Genomic DNA, 19,695 nt, shown 5'->3' on the forward strand with positions numbered 1-19,695 from the left:
ACCTCAAAACCTTGAAGCCCTTAAGGATGCTATTCACCACAAAATGGCCGCTATTCCCCTTGAAATGGCCAAATGAGTCATGCGAGCGTTCAGAAATCGTCTCGAAGAGTGTATCGCTAATGATGGCCACCACCTTGAAGACATCAATTTTAAAACACAGTGAATAAAATCTAATTTGTATTCCCTTTCTTGTGTCGTAATGAAATTTATTTTAACCTGTAGCGTTTTTGTAGAATAAATGTTTGACATGTGGTACTTTTGATCTGAGCTCTTCACTTGTGGTGATCACTTTTGTGCGTTTGTTCTGTAACATCGGTTCTCATGCAGTGCTCCATGACTGAGGTTAACTCAACTATCAAGACCTCTTTTGTAAGTTGCTTTGGTTAGAAGCGTCTACTAAACAAATAATGTAAATGTAAGCAGCAGAAGAGTCCAGCTCTGTTTCCATTATTATTTCAAATAGCTTTTCTGACATTTTCTTTGTTGAGAACTGAAAAAAAACACCATTGTTCGGTTTACCTGAGCAAAAAGATGGTTTACTTAAAAAGTTAATTTCTTGCATGAAACAAGCAAATAAGGCCATTTTGAATGTTTTGTGATTTTTTATGAACCAAAGCGTACATAGTTTTTCCCATCAAAAGGCATACACTTACTAATTGGCTTCTTTTTATGAAAAAAGCATATTCTGAACCCACATTTTTTCATACATCCTTTATCAATGATTAAGCAAGTATTTTTTTTAAACTGTCACACACATGTGAATACGAGGGCGCTTTATGGACCAAGTGAAGGTAATTTCACGCGAGACCAGGGGGTGGCGGTTTGCGCTAAACCTTCTTCTGTTGTCTGTGTAGAGGAAAAATGGGAAATCCTGCCTGAATCAACCCTGGAGACATCACTTCCGGTTCTTGTGCCCAGAAATTAATCTCTTCTGCTTCCCCTATGTCACTTCTTGTCTGGACATTTAAAACAGCCATTTTCTTCAACCATCCCCAGTTCTTGTTTGGACTCCATCAGAGACACTTCAGTCTCAATTTGAAAACCCATTGCAGCCAGGGATAATATACAGGTGGCTGCCCCAAACCTTTTTAAGTGTGTCGAGTGGTCTGATCATTTCACAACTTTCAGACAATGATTATATTGTTGTATCATTTTCAAACCCAGATTTATCATTGCAGAATTCAATTTATGTAAAATTAAATGACAAGTCTAAAAATGAACACACAAACCTGCAGAAGCAGACAGTACGTCTTTGCAAAGTTTTATCCAATGAGAGAGATTGTTGACAGACATGGACGTCAGCATGTGATTTAGCGTTTCCTTGATGTCTTGGCAAAGCTGCTGATCGGACTCTTTGTCAAGCAGGCTGAATAAGGCCCCTTCGAGACCACTCTCTTTGATTGCTGCATCTGGAATAAGGAAAGTGTAAAGTAGGTTAAGTTATATTTACTAATTTTGGTATGCCTTCTAATTGTTTATTCTCTTATCTATTTTTAATTTGTTAACCTTTTTCTTTGATACATTGTAGTACTGGGTGTTGTACTGTGTTAGCCATTATGGATGTAGTGAGAAGTTTAATTGGCGAACTAGAAAGATTATAATATGCAAACTTTTAAGACAACTCAGGTTATGGTTTTCTTACAGGATGTGTTTTTTTTTATTTTTTCAACCTGCCCCATAAACCAGTTCAAGAACAACCTTACCTAGAGTTGCCATATCTCGACTGGGAAGATCTTTGAAAAGGGCAACCGCATGTTCAGAAACCTCCTTGGCCTCCCTTTGTGTCAGCTGGCGCAAACAGGCCACTACTGCCCTCCGCAGAGACAAGTAGGAACTGCAGAGATTCACCTGTCAACACATTCAAGACTGACACATTAACCACAGCAATAAAATAAAGCCAGAACGTCATTTATCAATTTGTTACGGGCTCTCTAATCCAGTAAGGGCACAGCATGCAAATGTAAAAACAACTTCAGAACTTACCAGCTCAAAATCAAGACAGATTATCTACCTAACCTGACATGTATAAGATACCAAGAAATAAAAGTGCACACACAATCAACTCAGCAAAAGCCAAAATTAAATAAAATGTGGAGCAATTAAACAACAGAACAAGTTATTTAACAACAAGCAGAACTTCAGAATATTTGTTTGGTTAATTGGTTAGTCTGTCATGTTTAAGTTTTATGCTCCAAAACCTCATTTTTTTAAATTAGTAAATGTGTCTTGCATTAGCCCACACAAAACAGCCAGGCATTAGGATTGTTAAAGCACACTGATGTCAGCCCGCCCCATCAGCATATAAAAGTTGCCCTCGTGCGATAAGGAAGTGGTGACCCAAAAATGACAACACATGGAAGGCTTACTTACTCTGACTCTCTATTACTACACTGAAGCACCTCAAATTATGCAAATTCAACTTTACTCAAATTATAGTAAAAAATAAAATGGAAGGAAAAAAGTGCAAAAAAGAAACCTGGCACTGGACAGGCGGACATGTTTTTTTTTCTAATATTGTGCAAGTGGCACCTCTTGTTCTTGTTCCAATCAGTTTCTGTCACCACATCATGATAATCTAACGTACTCTTGGACTTTTAGGAGGCAGTGCAAAAGATAAGGAAATGGCATCCGGAGGACCCTTTCTCCTTCTCAGTCACGCCAGTGTGAGGAGAGTCCCAAGCACTTTTGGTAGGAATCAATAAGAGTGGTGTGACATTGTATTGTTGTAACATTACAACAATCTACACAAGAACAGGCAATTCAGCCCAACAAAGCTCACCAGTCCTATCCACTTATTTCTTCCAGAAAAACATCAAGTTGAGACTTTAAGGACTTTCAAAACTTACTGTCCACCACACTACTTGATCACTTATTCCAAGTGTCTATCGTTCTTTGTGTAAAGAAAAACTTCCAAATGTTTGTGTGAAATTTACAATAAACGAGTTTCCAACTGTGTCCTCGTGTTCTTGATGATCTCATTTTAAAGTCACCACCTTGATCCACTGCACTAACTCCCTTCATCATTTTAAACACTTCAGTCAGGTCTCCTTTTCGGCTCAGCTCTTTTAATCTTTTCTCATAACTCATCCCCTGTAGCCCTGAATCAGCCTAGTCGCTCTTCTCTGGACTTTCTCTTGTGCTGCTATGCCTTTATGGAGACCCAAACTGCACCCAAGACTCCAGATGAGGCCTCACTAGTGTGTTATAAAGCTTGAGCAGAACCTCCTGTGACTTGTACTGCACACATCAAGGCGCTATATAACCTGACAGTCTGTTAGCCTTCTTAATATCTTCTGAACACTATCTGGAAGTCGATAGCTTAGAGTCCACTACGGCTTCTAAATCCTTCTCATGAGGTGGACTCTCGATTTTCCAACCACCCATTGTGTATTAAAACCTCACTTCCTATGTGTAATTCTTTACATTTACTGCCCAAGCCTGTCTGCTATCTAAGTCCTTCTGTGATGATATAATGGATTCCAAATTATCTGCTAATCGACCGAGCTGGGCATCATCTGCAAACTCAACCAGCTTCTTACTTATATTCCTATCTAAATCATTTATCTATATCTATATCTATATCTATCTATATATATATATATATATATATCTATATATATATATATATATATATATATATATATATATATATATATATATATATATATATATATATATATATGGTATATATAAACTATTTGCCCCTTCCTGATTTCTTATTCTTTTGCATGTTTGTCACACAAAATGTTTCTGATCATCAAACACATTTAACCATTAGTCAAATATAACACAAGTAAACACAAAATGCAGTTTTTAAATGATGGTTTTTATTATTTAGGGAGAAAAAAAATCCAAACCTACATGGCCCTGTGTGAAAAAGTAATTGCCCCCTTGTTAAAAAATCACCTACCTGTGGTGTATCACACCTGAGTTCAATTTCCTGATTACTGCCACACCTGTTTCAATCAAGAAATCACTTAAATAGGAGCTGCCTGACACAGAGAAGTAGACCAAAAGCACCTCAAAAGCTAGACATCATGCCAAGATCCAAAGAAATTCAGGAACAAATGAGAACAGAAGTCATTGAGATCTATCAGTCTGGTAAAGGTTATAAAGCCATTTCTAAAGCTTTGGAACTCCAGCGAACCACAGTGAGAGCCATTATCCACAAATGGCAAAAACATGGAACAGTGGTGAACCTTCCCAGGAGTGGCCGGCCGACCGACCAAAATTACCCCAAGAGCGCAGAGACGACTCATCCGAGAGGTCACAAAAGACCCCAGGACAACGTCTAAAGAACTGCAGGCCTCACTTGCCTCAATTAAGGTCAGTGTTCACGACTCCACCATAAGAAAGAGACTGGCCTGCAAAAACGGCCTGCATGGCAGATTTCCAAGACGCAAACCACTGTTAAGCAAAAAGAACATTGGGGCTCGTCTCAATTTTGCTAAGAACCATCTCAATGATTGCCAAGACTTTTGGGAAAATACCTTGTGGACTGATGAGACAAAAGTTGAACTTTTTGGAAGGCAAATGTCCCGTTACATCTGGTATAAAAGGAACACAGCATTTCAGAAAAAGAACATCATACCAACAGTAAAATATGGTGGTGGTAGTGTGATGGTCTGGGGTTGTTTTGCTGCTTCAGGACCTGGAAGGCTTGCTGTGATAGATGGAACCATGAATTCTACTGTCTACCAAAAAATCCTGAAGGAGAATGTCCGGCCATCTCTTTGTCAACTCAAGCTGAAGCGATCTTGGGTGCTGCAACAGGACAATGACCCAAAACACACCAGCAAATCCACCTCCACAAAATGAAGACTTTGGAGTGGCCTAGTCAAAGTCCTGACCTGAATCCAATTGAGATGCTATGGCATGACTTTAAAACAGGGCCATGTAGGTTTGGATTTTTATTATTTAGGGAGAAAAAAAATCATCATTTAAAAACTGCATTTTGTGTTTACTTGTGTTATATTTGACTAATGGTTAAATGTGTTTGATGATCAGAAACATTTTGTGTAACAAACATGCAGAAGAATAAAAAAATCAGGAAGGGGGCAAATAGTTTTTCACAACACTGTGTGTATATATATATATATATATATGGTCACCACTCTTAACATCGGCCAATTCTAATAATAATAATAATTCTTTATATTTATATAGCGCCTTTCTCACTACTCAAAGTGCTCTCCACACAGGGAGGACCCAGGAAGCAAACCCACAGTCTACTTACACTAAAGCAGCAGCAGCACCACCACTGCGCCACCTGCACATCATCACCCTCTGCTTTCAGTGTCTGAGCCCATTCTGCACCCACCTACACAACACACCCTGAACTCCTACCTCTTTTAGTTTGCTGCCCAACCTCTCACGTGGCACCTTATCAAATGCTTTCTGAAAGTCCACATCAATAATCTCATCTGCTCCACTCTGGTTGTATCCTTTTGTTGCCTTCTCATTGAATTCCAGCCTGTTCGTAAAACATGACCTCCCTGTTCTGACCCCATGCTGACTGTTCAGTTAAACTCCAGTCCTTGCCAGGTGTTGCTCAATCTTATCCTTAATTCCTTCCATTATTTTTCCTGTGATGCCAAGTTATGAAGAAGTTGTGAGGAAGAAGGGTCAACACTGTAAATATTGACACTTTCATAAACTTGATGTATTTGCCAATAAAACCCTTTAAAACTTAAATGTTTAGAATTGTTCTTCAGTATACCACAGAAACATGTAAAAAAAATAATCTGAAAATGCTGAAGCAGCAAAGATTGCAAAAGCACAACATTTGTGTCACTGCTAAAACATTTGGCCACTACTGTATAACTGCTTTGTCTTCCTCATCACTTGAGTCTCTTAATGTCAAATGGTAAACTGGTAAAACAATGGTCTGTTGTAAAGTCAACTGCTGTCTGCCTCATCACTAGCTTTCTAAACAGAGCCGGAGTTGTCAGCTCAGTCAGATTACAGTATGTGGGCAAGTTGTATTTAAAACTACTGATGAAAGATTGCATGAGAAGCAACTGACGAAGGTACATACTGCATATATTAATGGGTTTAGGTTAAGCAATGCTTGCAGTTGTTTTAGGAGAAATGGAAGGGACGGTCTCAGGACATTTCATTAAATGTGAACTCGCTTTGTACACAATGCTTAGGAACGTAACATTAACCCAATACAAGAGTCCACTGTATATACAGGTTATGTCAATAAATCAGAGATTGTCTCTTGGGTGAATGATCTGCTCTTTCCTGGCTTGGGGGACACAACCTTTTTAAAACTGAGGCAAGTGACTTGTGAGTACGTTTCCCAAGCAGGGGCAGCAAGGAGCAGGAGACTGAGACAGAAAATGAACTGAAGACTAGAATAGAAAGTGAAGAAATTTGGTTAAAGAACAGCTGATCTTTACAGCTCATGTCATATTACACGACTTCCAGTTATTACGTATGTCAGACTTGCCAGCTGCTACTGGATCCATAGCAATTTAAAGGTCTGAAAATTGCTGAGCATGTCAAATTATGCGACATGCTCACCCCCTTTTCTGATAACTGCCTGACAAAGCCAGTGCCATATGAGAATTGTTAACAAGTATGGAGAGTCCTCCACCGTTCAATTATAGTAGTCTGTAAAACATCAGACAGTTGAGCTTCTCTTCTGCTTGTGAGGTCCAAAACACCCACACTGCATACTCCTTTGTCACTTCATTCAAGCACATCACATCATCTGTGGTCCACTTTCATTCACATAAAGCTTGCTCCTGCAACTAAAGACAAAGTCAAATCTGTGAAATGCAGACTCACTAGAATGAGTCACTCGGTGTGCCACATTAAACAACTGGACTTCACGGGCACTTGCTGGCACCTGCTTCTGACTAGTCAAGTTTATATAAACAAAGGTTTTGACTGAAAATTGCTGAAAAAGTCGCCCAATGAGATGTGGCCATACAAAAAAGTACTCAGATTACCAGCTAATCTACTTTCTCATCTTCACCGAAGGTCTCAAATCACAAGTTGGGACTCAAAATTAAAAGAAAAAAAAAAATCTGGGATATACATCAAAGAAAATGAGTTTGACTTTATGACAAAATGGTCTAACAGGGTGCATCAGTGGCTTTACTCTGGAGGCTGAACAGATGTGGTCTCCTGCAAGGAGGACACTGGGCCACTGCAGAGACAACACACAAAAAACACAACTAGAGGGAGTGACTCTCAACTTTCAGTAATGAAGAAACCTCCAGAAGGTGCCAGACTATCGCTGTTAGAAAGAGCAAAATGTTCACTCAACTCAAATGGAGCAAACTGCTTCCAGTGACTTGAGGCAAACTAACTTGTAATAAATATGGAGTATCGCCACAACTGCTGAAGGCCTGTGCGCTGGAGCTGAGTCCTCCTCTATAGCGCATCTTCAACCTGAGTCTGGAACAGGGGAGAGTCCCGAGGCTTTGGAAAACATCTTGCATCACCCCTGTCCCAAAGGTATCACATCCTAGTGAGCTGTACGACTTCCGGCCTGTCGCTCTAACGTCACATGTGATGAAGACCATGGAGCGGCTGCTGCTTCACCACCTGAGGCCACAGGTCCGCCACGCCCTCGACCCTCTGCAGTTTGCATACTAGGAGAAGGTGGGAGTGGAGGATGCCATCATCTACATGCTACACCGATCCCTCTCCCACTTGGACAGAGGCAGTGGTGCTGTAAGAATTGTGTTTCTGGACTTCTCTAGCGCCTTCAACACCATCCAACCTCAGCACCTCAGGGACAAGCTGACAGAGATGTGAGTAGACTCATACCTGGTGGCATCGGTGGATCGTGGACTATCTTACAGACAGACTTCAGTAAGTGCGTCTCGGGAACTGCAAGTCCGACATTGTGGTCAGGTGCACAGCAGCACCGCAGGGGACTGGACTTTCTCCGGTCCTGTTCAATCTATATACAACGGACTTCCAATACGACTCAGAATCCTGCCACGTGCAAAAGTTTGTTGACAAAACTGCCATCGTGGGCTGCATCAGGAGTGGGCAGGAGGAGGAGTATAAGAACCTAATCAAGGACTTTGTTAAATGGTGTGACTCAAACCACCTACAACTGAACACCAGCCAAACCAAGGAGCTGGTGGTAGATTTTAGGAGGACCAGGCCCCTCATGGACCCCGTGATCATCAGAGGTGACTGTGCAGAGGGTGCAGACCTATAAATACCTGGGAGTGCAGCTGGATGACAAATTGGACTGGACTGCCAATACTGATGATCTGTGCAAGAGAGGTCAGAGCCGACTATACTTCATTAGAAGGCTGGCGTCCTTCAACATCTGCAATAAGATGCTGCAGATGTTCAATCAATCAGACGGTTGTGGTGAGTGCCCTCTTCTATGTGGTGGGGTGCTTGGGAGGCAGCATAAAAGGAGGACGACGCCTCACGCCTGGACAAACTGGTGAGGAAGGCAGGCTCTATTGTAGGCACGGAGCTGTACAGTTTGACATCCATGGCAGAGCGACGGGCGCTAAGCAGACTCCTGTCAATCCAGGAGAATCCACTGAAGAGGATCATCTCCAGACTGAGGATCATCTCCAGTGACAGACTGCTGTCACCATCCTGCTCCACTGACAGACTGAGGAGACCCCACACTATGCGACTCTTCAATTCCACCGGGGGGTAAACGTTAACATTATACAAAGTTATTGTCTGTTATACCTGCATTGTTATCACTCTTTAATTTAATATTGTTATTATCAGTGTGCTGCTGCTGCTGGAGTATGGGAATTTCCCATTGGGATTAATAAAGTATCTATCTATCTATCTATCTATCTATCCAAATGAGAAGCGAATTGTTCAGACAGTACCTACTAAGGTATTTATTTATTTATTTATTTATTTAAAGAGCTTCTGTAAAAAGCCAAGTTTGCCCCTGGGGTTCAATCTATTTGAATTCTTCTGTATTATTTTTAAATGCATAATTTTCTGATTTATTATTGAATTTCACGACACTACTACACTGCCATTTTGTGGTTCGCTGTTCTTTTTTTTTTTTTTTTTTATTAATTTTATAGTGGTTCGCTTTTCTAATGGGCTTCACCATTTTCTGCACTGTTTTCACCAGTGGCCTGTAATGTTGACAGCAATATATCTGCTGCTATCATTTACTCACTTAATGTCACAACACAGGACTTCATCACTCTGGCATTATAAAAAGTGTTAATTCGACTTCCGAATTTTGATTCAACCAAAAGTAAGGACGCATTCCCCTTAATCTAAAGGTAAATGTCTGCCTCGTTGCCGTGTTTCTGTCATTCCAAAATGTTGGTGCATTACAGACATTTACAGTAGTAAAAATGCATTGCATGTGTCATTACAATAGGTCATGTAATTTTCCAACCTGACCCAGGCAAGGGTCGTGTGTGGGGGCATAGGGCACAAGGCAGGGTGCCAATCCATCGCAGGGCACAAACACACACACACGGGCCAGGTTAGTATCACCAATTCACCTAACAGACATGTCTTTGGACAGAGCACCCAGAGGAGACTCATGCAGACATGGAGAGAACATGCAAACTCCACGCAGGGAGGACCATCCAATAGATCAGGGTCCTCATTCACGGTCCTGGAGGGCCGCAGTGGCTGCAGGTTTTGGCTCCAACCCAACTGCTGAATAAGAAGCTCTGATTGCTTAAGTAAACACTTCTGCTTCACTTTAGTGGTGTCACTCATTTCAATTTTGAACCCTTATTGCTTATTTTAGTCTTAAACAGCCATATTCTTGGTTTTTAATGGCTCCTAATAAGCAATAACAGGCAAATGACAAAAGAGACCAGCATTTCTTTTTATAACTTGTTACCATTTACAACCCTGTGTATTTATCGTGCACTATTGGGTTTAATTCAATACTTGGAAGGAAAGAGAAGAGGAAAAAGTGAAGGACTGAGAATTACTCCTCCATTTTAGCCTTCAAATCATTTGGATGAGATCCTTAGAAAGGGGAAGAAAATCTAGGATATGAGAATCAGCTGACATGGCAGAGTTAAAGCACTGACAGGCCATGAAATGAAATTATTGCAAAGAATTCCTTTCTAATTAAGCAACTGGGTTAGAACAAAAATCTGTAGCCACTGTGACCCTCCAGGACTGTGATTGAGGACCCCTGCAACAGATGAAGCCTCAGAAACATTAAAACTGTTTTTATGAATCCTATACCAAATGGCACAGAACAGAGACATACTCTATATATGCCTTGCATGCTCACGTCGAGGTCGAGTACTAAGATCTCAAGACAGGTATAACACAGCAAGTGCAAATGCTAGGCAATAATGTTTGCTTTCAATGTGCTTCTATTTAAGAAGACATAAGCGTCAAGATTAAAGTGGAAATGTCGAGAATAAAGTCGGCATGTTGATTTCATTCTCGACATACACGTTTTTTTCTTCACTGTGACAGGATTTTTTTTTCTTCTCCATGCCCCTAATGCACTTCTGTACATAGACACCCCTGACAGGGCTGCCATTCTGGATGACCAATCCCATGTAACCCGGTGGGTGCCCATTCCAGAGGAGCACTGCCATCTACTGTACTGGGGCAGGAACTGCTCTTGACAGGCAGTCCCTCCAAGACCATCCATTAATCTTTCACTCTGACAGGGATAATAATTAAGAAGCACCCCAGGCAGGTTACACTTCCATCTACAGTGGCTGTCCATTAACCCCACCCCCCTGCCATCCCCTCCAGCTGGGCCAGATGTCACTCCTCATTTCAGTCGAGGTGTCAGTTGGTCCATTAGGACACTTACTAAGGACAATGACATTGTGTGTAACATCCTGTGCCATTGACTGACATCCGGGACTGTGAAAATGCAATTGATAAAGAGGTGTACTTCGTATCACTTAACACTTCGTAAACACCAACACGCTGTTAATTTACTTGTAGATAATTCTTGTTATATGTGTATGTACCTTTTTAGGATTATTATTAGAACTCTTGCTATATGTGGATTTGTGTCTTTTATGTCTGCTGCTGTAACCCTGCAGTTGCCATTCAGGATTAAAACAGATAGAAACTTTACATCTTCCAGAGTTCAGAAGTCAGCCAGTCAATGACAGAGGCAGTAATCACCTGGAGCACTAAGTAGCCTCCTTACTAGATGCAGTGTTTGGATTGTGAGGTACAGACGACAGAATTCAGTATTACCTGAATCAAGGGTCATGGACAAGTTAATATTCAAACAGCAGCAGGGATTCGTATTTCAGTGAAAAGCTTACCATAAACATGCTCAAAATATAAGGCACACATTCTAAGAACTTTAGTCAAGATTAGAAACTAGGCCCTGTAAATTAATGACTCTACATCAAAAAATAACCAAAATGAAAGAAAAAAGCCATACCTTCGCATCCATGTCAGTGTAATATCCAGATGAATTTCTTTAAATAGCAAAAAAAAAAAACAAACAAACAAGCACACACACAGTAATCAAAACCAGAAGCATGTGTTGCTGCCATTCCACATATCTGTTAAATCTATTGAATGCTTGTATGCAATGTTCAAAGCGGCAAACATCAAAGTTTCAGCCATTAAATGGTGAAGGCGAAAACAGAGAATTGGGGGTAGTGTTAAGATTAATGGAAGATTTAGAGAGAACTGAGCAATCATTGGCAAACCATCCCGTTCACAGATGAAAAGAGCAAAATGAATTTCACTGCCTTGGTCTGAACGGGTTCTTGGGGTCCCTCAGTAAGATGCCATCAAATCGGTGGTGGTCTTCAAGGTTGTGTACACAAACAACAGAGTGCCAAGCGTTGGGATTAGAATGTTTAAGACTCCTTGAATTTCAAAGGACTAAGCTAGATATGCAAATATTAGAGATTAGCAAAAGATGCAAAATACGCAGGGCACTTGTCAAATAAATATACATATAGATATAAATGTATGTATAAATATGCAGATTTCAGATAATGGAAACAAGTCAGAGTACAGGAGGCTTGTGGAGGATTTCATCTTGTGGTGCACAGACAACATCATCAGTGAGACAAAAGAGCTGGTGGTGGACTTCCCGACATGTCAAGAAGCCCCCTGAGACCAACCATCATTCAGAGGAAGGTCATGGAAGTGGTGCAGAGCTACAAGTACCTGGGGATTCACATACACAGCAAACTGGACTGGTCTGACAGCACAGTGGCCAGAGCTGAATACTTTCTAAGGGGACTCAAGTCTCTCGACGTGTGCAGCAAGCTGCTGGTCACGTTCTACTGGTCCACAGTAGCCTTACATTACGGTCTGAACTCAAAAGAAGCACATGGCCTCAACAGACCTATGAGGAAAGCCATCACAGGGCAAACCCTGGACAAGCTGGAAACTGTTGTGGAAAGGAGGATGGTGGTACAACTGGATGCCAATGTAAAATAATACCGTCCATCCCCTTTGAGGGCTGAATATTTTTTCCAAATAACAGTTTTCTGAAAAGCACCCAAAGCAATGGTTTCACACAGAAATCAACATAAAATGTTTGTTGCTACATGCTGTGGCCGCCAGTTCGTCAGGAAAGCATGCCCGGCTGGAGCCATATGCAGTTGTAGTGCACCGCGATTGGGCTTATACCTCTTGTCATTGTAAGTGGCGGTCCTCCCAGGCAAACGTTGCCATTGGTGCGTCAGCTACATAAACCTGTTCACTACTTTGATCAGCTGATGCTGGTACCTCACTTGTATCAAAATTCAAAGTCTGACGAGTCACAGTCCAGTTCAGCGATAATATGCAAAACGTCGTCCACAGAGTATTTTACGCTACGTATTCGCTTCGATCTCTCGCTAGATGCCGTTGATGCCGTTTTCGCCGTTGTTTGCTCCTCACAACTCACACCGCACAGGGAATCTCCGTCAAACCAATGAAGCTAAACTTTCCTTATAGCAACAGGAGTCCAAGTAAAACGTAACGGCGTGGAATAAGAAGTTGCTTGGCAAACTCAGGTCTGCCAGTTAGACACCCACAGGAGTTGCTATGGTAAAATCACTTTAGCATCTTCCTCAAATTGTCATTCATTTTGTTTCTTTTGGTAAAAGTGTATTTCTTCCTACACTAATACAGTAATGCAACCACCAATAAAGACGGATATTGTATTTAACGGTGTGCCTCTTAAAGCTGGACATGAACTAAAGTCAAACCTTACATATCTGGCATGTAAAGGATGCCCTTAGGCTTTTTAGAACAGATGTGGACATGGTTAAGATGTTGATGGCCTGGCTCAGCCTTCTTTAACTGAAAGCAAGCAAGAGTTCACTTGTACACAAGCTGTTTTGTCACCTGCCACTGGGCAAACAAACAAACAAACAAAAAAAAAGGGCAAAATGAAACACCACATATGCTAAATTAAAGAAGAAGAAAAACAAACACACTAAGCATGGACTCTGGAAGGCCCAGGGGGGTTGGCTGGTCTTTTGGCCTTCTAACTCGTCACGTTTATCTTCTCCACCAACTAGAGGTTTTTATTCTCCTGTCCTCCCTGGCCATCTAACCATAACTTATAATTAAGTTGAACATATTATATACGGAAGCCGAGAGAGAACATGCAATATCTTTATTTTTTTAAATTGTTTCCACGAGATAACAGACTAATTTTATCGCAATCTCGAGATAATGGAATAGTTTTATCGAGATCTCGATACAAAAGGTCTTGTTTTCTCAAAATTATGAAATAACTAGCAAAATACCCACGCTTCGCAGCGGCGAAGTACTGCCTTAAAATTTTTATTAAGAAGAAAATTAAACCTTTTTCAACTGAGGGAAAATATACCAATAATTATTTGTTAAGGATCTCTTTGTATACCACATTGTGAGTTCGGCCCTCCGGTTGTAATCTGACCAAGCTGTGCGCTGAGCTTACTCTTGAGCATGTAACGTACAGTCGGCCGTGTGAACAGTAATCTTGTCTCAAATCTCACAGCTTGGATTGCTGCTGTCGTAATCGGTTTGAGTTTCATGGTTTGTTTCAATGACGACAGTATTTGTAGGACTTATTGTGTTGAAGTGACATTCTGCATCTGTCAAGCGTTGTAAGCACACAACCAGTTTCATCGATAACTTCACATCCAGCTTTTGAGAGTTTAAACATTCATAAACATCAAAGAGTCCACTACTGAAATCGTCACTTGTCAATCTAAGATGTTTAAGAGGCATTGGCGGTTGTCCAAAGGTGTAAAATATTTGGCCATTTCGGTACACTTGAAAGCGACAACTGAACAATTCAACGGCAGCCATCAACTCACATGCAGAACCAGAGGTGAAGAGCTTAAGCATTTCACTCTTCTAGTGCTCCTGTGTAGTCTAATTATCTCCTGTACCGTCATCAGTCCACACCTTGAACCTGTCCAGTCATTCAATACATAAGACACAATGGATATCAAGAGTGAGCCTGATATGGCCGTGCAATATGTAACACAGAGAATGGAAAAGGCAGGCGCCATCTCCGGGCATGGAAACCACTCAGTAAGTGACAGTTCTTTGATCGATGGTGATCACCTCGATAGACATGTTAATGGGGGTACGGTTGGAACGATAAAGGAAATGGGTACCTGAGCAATGTAAAGTAAGTCTAAAATACCTACACAATAACTATAATCGTAATAAACGAACAATAAAACAGCGGAGAAGCCGTGGATTAAATAAAAAGGCTGTAGTTATCAGCAGGGAGACGTGAATCCCGTGGCGAAGCAAGAAAGGGAATGTAGAGACTGGAGCGACGGACGGCCTTATATAGGCAGGCAGTCAACAACGTGGGAGGTGTTGGGATGGAGGACCCAACGCCGCCTCACACGATGACTGAGCTGCAGGCTATGGACGTATATATGTACGTAAGTAGGATTTAGTTAGCGTTGGGAACCTGCGTACCAAATTTCTTGAAGATGGGCCCATAAGTAACAAAGACCATTGAAAAGTTCAATATGGCAGCCGACAGTGGCATCATTCCACCGAAATAAGTACGTACATTGGTTTCGGTTAGCACAGGGAAGCCGCCTACCAAATTTTGTGAAGATGGGGCTATAAATAAGAAAGTTCACCATGGCGGACGTTGTTGACCGTTATGTGTAGAATTTCGAAATGAAACCTTATTATTAATATTATGAAATAATTTCGTTATCTCAAGAAAACAAAGTTCGTATTCTCGATAAAATGAGTCTGTTATCTCGAGGAGACAATTAAAAAAAATTACGATATTGCATGTTCTTTCTCGGTTTCCGTAGTTATAAATTTTAACTTTTTACTGTCTTTTGTAACCCTGTTTAGCTCTTATTATTATAAAGTTACTGTCATGTATTAAAATGTGCTACAGTGGCGTTTCTCAACCTTTAAGTATTTGCGACCCGAGTTTTTATAACAGTTTTAATCGCCCCCCAACATTTTTTTGAAAGGAGCCCACTAATACCAATTAGTTCTTTTTTAATTAATGATATGTCATAGATGCATATTTTATTATACCTACTTAACTTTTATCGACATTTATCTAACTCTATATTTATTTTTCTAGGATCAGAATGTAGTTTAAGTTAATTTGTTTTGGTTTCAATAGATGCAATTTTCATATTTTTCATTCTTGCTTTCTTTTTTTCACATCTTTGCGCCCCCTTTTTGTTACTTCGCACCCCTCTAGGGTGGCCTTCCCCACAAGTTGAGAACCACTGATCTACAGAAATAAATGTTGTTGCTGTTCTTGTGTAATGTAATAAATGCTGTGCCAATAGCGTCTTCCTCTTCCAAATAAGTAAAGCACAGTCTACAACCACAATCATCTGATAAAGGTCATATAGTAAAAGTGTTCTGTAAATGTCCTTTCTATTTTTTAACAGCTTGGGGATAACCCTTACTTATTTCTTCCTAACAAAAATATTCTCCTGTGCAAACTAAAATGGAGGGATTTGACTTTTCCGGTGGGTATATATTATGTGTCTGTTGTTGCGTGGGCAGTGTGATTTATGAAATTCAATCCGTATTTCTGCACTGCTAAAATCACACAATGGCAGGACTGACATCATCAGTAACCAATGACCAGAGTGCCAACGTTGAAATAGTAAAAGTTCAATAAAGTGAAGGGACTCGCAAGTCTCTGCCGGAAAAAGTGAGATGTACTACAGGTGTACAGCGTCCTCCATATTGTTTGGGCCAAAGACAGAATTTTCCTTGATTTGCACCCCTGCACCACAATTTAAAATTACAAATCAAACTCAGATGCCCTAATTAAAGCGCACATGTCAGACTTTAATTTAAGGGGATTTGCATTCATTTTGGTTACACAATTCTTTTTCTACATATCTCCCATTTCACAGCTCCATAATGTTTGGGCAAAAATGGCATCACATGTATTGGGTTACTTCATGGCATCAGATACTTCAGCTTGCTTCTACCCCTTAAGTCTGTACCTGCCATTGTTCAACAGGAGGACAAGAGCAGTGGCAGTGAAAGTCAAAGAAGTCATTATGAGGCTGAAAAACAAGAATAAAACCATCCGAGACATCAGTAACACTTTAAGTTCATCTCAATCAATTGCCAGGAATATCATTTAGAAGAAAGAATGCACTGGTGAGCTGAGTAATCACAAGGGACTAGCAGGCCAATGAAGACCTCCACTGCTGATGACGGAAGAATCCCCACCATGGTCAAGAAAAAAAAACCCAAATTCCCGCACGACAGATCATAAAGAGTCTTCAGGAGGCCAATGCGGATCAGTCATAAATGACTATCCACAGAAGACTTCATGAACAGAAATGCAGAGGCCACACTGCAAGACACAAACCACTAGTTACCGCAAAAACAGGATGACCAGACTGCAGTTGTCAAAAAAAGACTTCAGAATTCTGGGAAAAAGGTCTTATAGACAGACGAGACAAAGATGAACCTGCTGCATCAGAGTGATGGCGAGAGCAATACGTGGAGATGACAAGGAACTGCCAAAGATCGAAAGCAGACCACCTCATCTGTTAAACACGTTGCTGAGGGTGCTATGGCATGGACATCTATGGCTGCCACAGGTCCTGGCACACTTCTCTTCATTGATGATGTAAGCAAACCCCTTAAATGATCTGAACGGTCAGATTTGTAATTGTAAACTGTAGAACACCGGGGTGAATCAAAGTAAAATGGGTCTTTGTGCCAAACATTATGGCGGACACTGTAGATATTTTTTTTTCTGTTTAAGTGATTTTGTGTTGTCAGCTTTCAATAAAAGATTCAAATAAAGGATGACAGATTAATACTAGATGATAATATAACATTCTCAAACCATCTTAACTTAATTCAAAGTCTATTTCAGAAGCACAAGGCATAAGGCAGGAAGCTCATTTTAATGTGTGGCATTTCCTTAAACTGCTTTGCCTTCTAAATAAAATTGCTAGACATTTTTTGTCCTCAGTTTGATTAATTAAAGGCAACTCTACCTTCCTCCAACAGACAGTAATGATCCATAACTTATATCATATAGGCGGACTACACAACAAAAAGCCAAAAAATATCTACGACTGTATATAACAAAAGACGTAAGCCGACATTAGGTCAATTTTTTTGCCTTGAGTTACAAGCCAAAATTCGAAATACGAGCCATCAAAGAGCTTGTCGCCGCACATTGTGAGGAACTGACGACGGAGGAGTTGACGGAACTACAGACGTGGCAACATATGGGGGTTCTGCAGGAGATCGGTATCACAGAGGAGGTTCTCTCTTCAAGTGAGATAAAGGAAGTGTTTGCAATGTGGGAAAAAGTTTTGAACTTTAAAGAAAAGAAACACCTTGAAAAAGTTGCAACTGGTCGTGCAGCGGCGCAATTTACTGACACGTGCCTAACTCATTTCAGAAACATTCTAAAGGGGAGGACTAAACAAAGCTCCTTGGACAGGTTTCTATTGAAACGCCTTGAGAATGAAAATGACGAAAGTGTGGCAAAAAAGAAAAAAAAAAAAAAAGTAGAAGAAGAAAATTAAGTTAAGCAAAAGTGAAGTCAAGGAAAAAAAAATTACAATGCGCTAATCAGTTCTGCCAACATCTGTTTATTTCTTTAGATTCTCTTTTATGTATTATGTTTAATTTTGTTTGTATACAGTATTTGTTAATTATAAATACATTTTTATGTTGAAAACATTTAACAAAAAATTGGGGTGGTTTTTTGGGGGCTGGGGAAAATGGATTTGAGATAGAAGCATTTTGACTTACGAGCTCGGTAACGGAACGAATTAAACTCTTATCTCAAGGTACCACTGTACTTCCTGCTTCCCTTGCCTAACTAGGTTTGAAAATTCAAATGAAATGCCCAAAAATGGTACATAGAACTCTTAAGCATGCGATGCCCTCCCTAATGTTTCTCAAGTACAATCACTGGCTTCTGCGGTTCTGTAAAAGACCCTGAGGAGTGTTGGCATTTTAGGGGGAAACATTCATAAAGTATATTAGCCAGTGGTAACTCCAAAGTCTCTGAAAAGCTAAATTCTTTGATAATGTGAGTTTATGCAAGCTGAAAATTTTAAGTGACTAATGCACTGGTTGATATGCTAAAACAGACGGGGAGTTTTGCACAGTTTTATCTTTGTAGATTATTTGTGATTAGCCGGCATGGGGAATGGCACTGGGACATCACACCAAGACGATGATGTGCTTCTGTATGGTGCATTAAAATTCAACCTGATGTTGAGCAGTGTATGAGAATATGAAGTTTCAATTCAGCTTTAGGTGACTTTCACTTTGGGGCAGAGGTAACATCGTGTTGTTTAGAGCAGCATTTTCCAACCTGTGGGAAGGCAGCAGCATCGCAGGTGGGCCAGGACAGACCCCAGACTAACCATACCAGCAACCTACCCCCAGCAGTCTGACGATCACGCTTGATTCACAGTGGCAGCATCTCAGCCAACCACAGCCAAAACCTCTTCCACTATTCCAATGAACACACTCGACTCACGGCAGAAGCATCAAAGGCTGATTGTGGCCGATCCTGGATGACGCCCTCAGCCCGTCTTTGATGGTTGTGCTCAGTTCATCAGGTAGGAATTCTATTGAAGATTGTGCTTGACTCATCTAATGTTCTGGTGATTCCAGAAGTAAACAATTGCTGCAAATCTCAGAGCGTGGGGGCACGCCCAAGTGTCTGAAGTAGCAAATAAAGTAAAATCCAACATTTAGACTCTGGCGCTCTCGTTGTCTGCATTCGCTGCCAAATTATCGCAGTGTTGCTGTGAAAATATTTTATTTAATAATGGCTCTGGGAACCAAAGCACATGTAGTAATGTTGGCAGTTCTTCAAAGCCTAAAAGGAGCCGTGAAGTGCTTCCCATCAGTGAAAACAATGAAGAACGGAGAAGCCAGAGAGTACTCACAATAGGTTAGGACATGTTCTAGGAAATACATGTAAAAATGTAATGTCAAAATGTGTTTTACCTCTGTGTGTGTAAAAGATAATTGTATTGCTCCATCACCCCTTGAGAGTTAAAGCTAAAATGTTACAATTGCTTTCAATCAATAGAGAGAGAGAGGTTAGGAGCTCACACTGATAGAGCGCATTGCCGCACTTACCACATGACAAACCAACTCAGGATCCCAGATTAGGACCCAAGTGCGCCTCAGCACCCCACCAGTTCAGACTGAATGGAACAGTGGGAGGTTTTTATGGTGGCTGGACTGCCCCAGGTGTTTCCCTGCAGGTTGGAGGGCCTACATGAAGGGCTAGATGCAGATTAACCTAACACCCAG

The 19,695-nt window shown here is 40.8% G+C and overlaps 1 protein-coding gene across 3 annotated transcripts in view; it reads right to left on the bottom strand.

The window, feature by feature from the left end:
- Positions 1-19,695, bottom strand: part of heatr5a (HEAT repeat containing 5a) — a 157,686-nt gene that overhangs the window by 40,654 nt on the left and 97,337 nt on the right. For all 3 annotated transcript variants that reach the window (XM_039742071.1, XM_039742072.1, XM_039742070.1), the window contains 2 exons: positions 1,704-1,848; positions 1,230-1,409 (listed from right to left, as the gene is read on the bottom strand). In XM_039742071.1, the coding sequence (XP_039598005.1) occupies positions 1,230-1,409; positions 1,704-1,848 (325 nt within the window). The remainder of the gene's footprint in view (positions 1-1,229; positions 1,410-1,703; positions 1,849-19,695) is intronic.

The sequence above is a fragment of the Polypterus senegalus genome, chromosome 18, assembly GCF_016835505.1.
Source record: "Polypterus senegalus isolate Bchr_013 chromosome 18, ASM1683550v1, whole genome shotgun sequence".
NCBI classification, from domain to species: Eukaryota; Metazoa; Chordata; class Cladistia; order Polypteriformes; family Polypteridae; genus Polypterus; species Polypterus senegalus.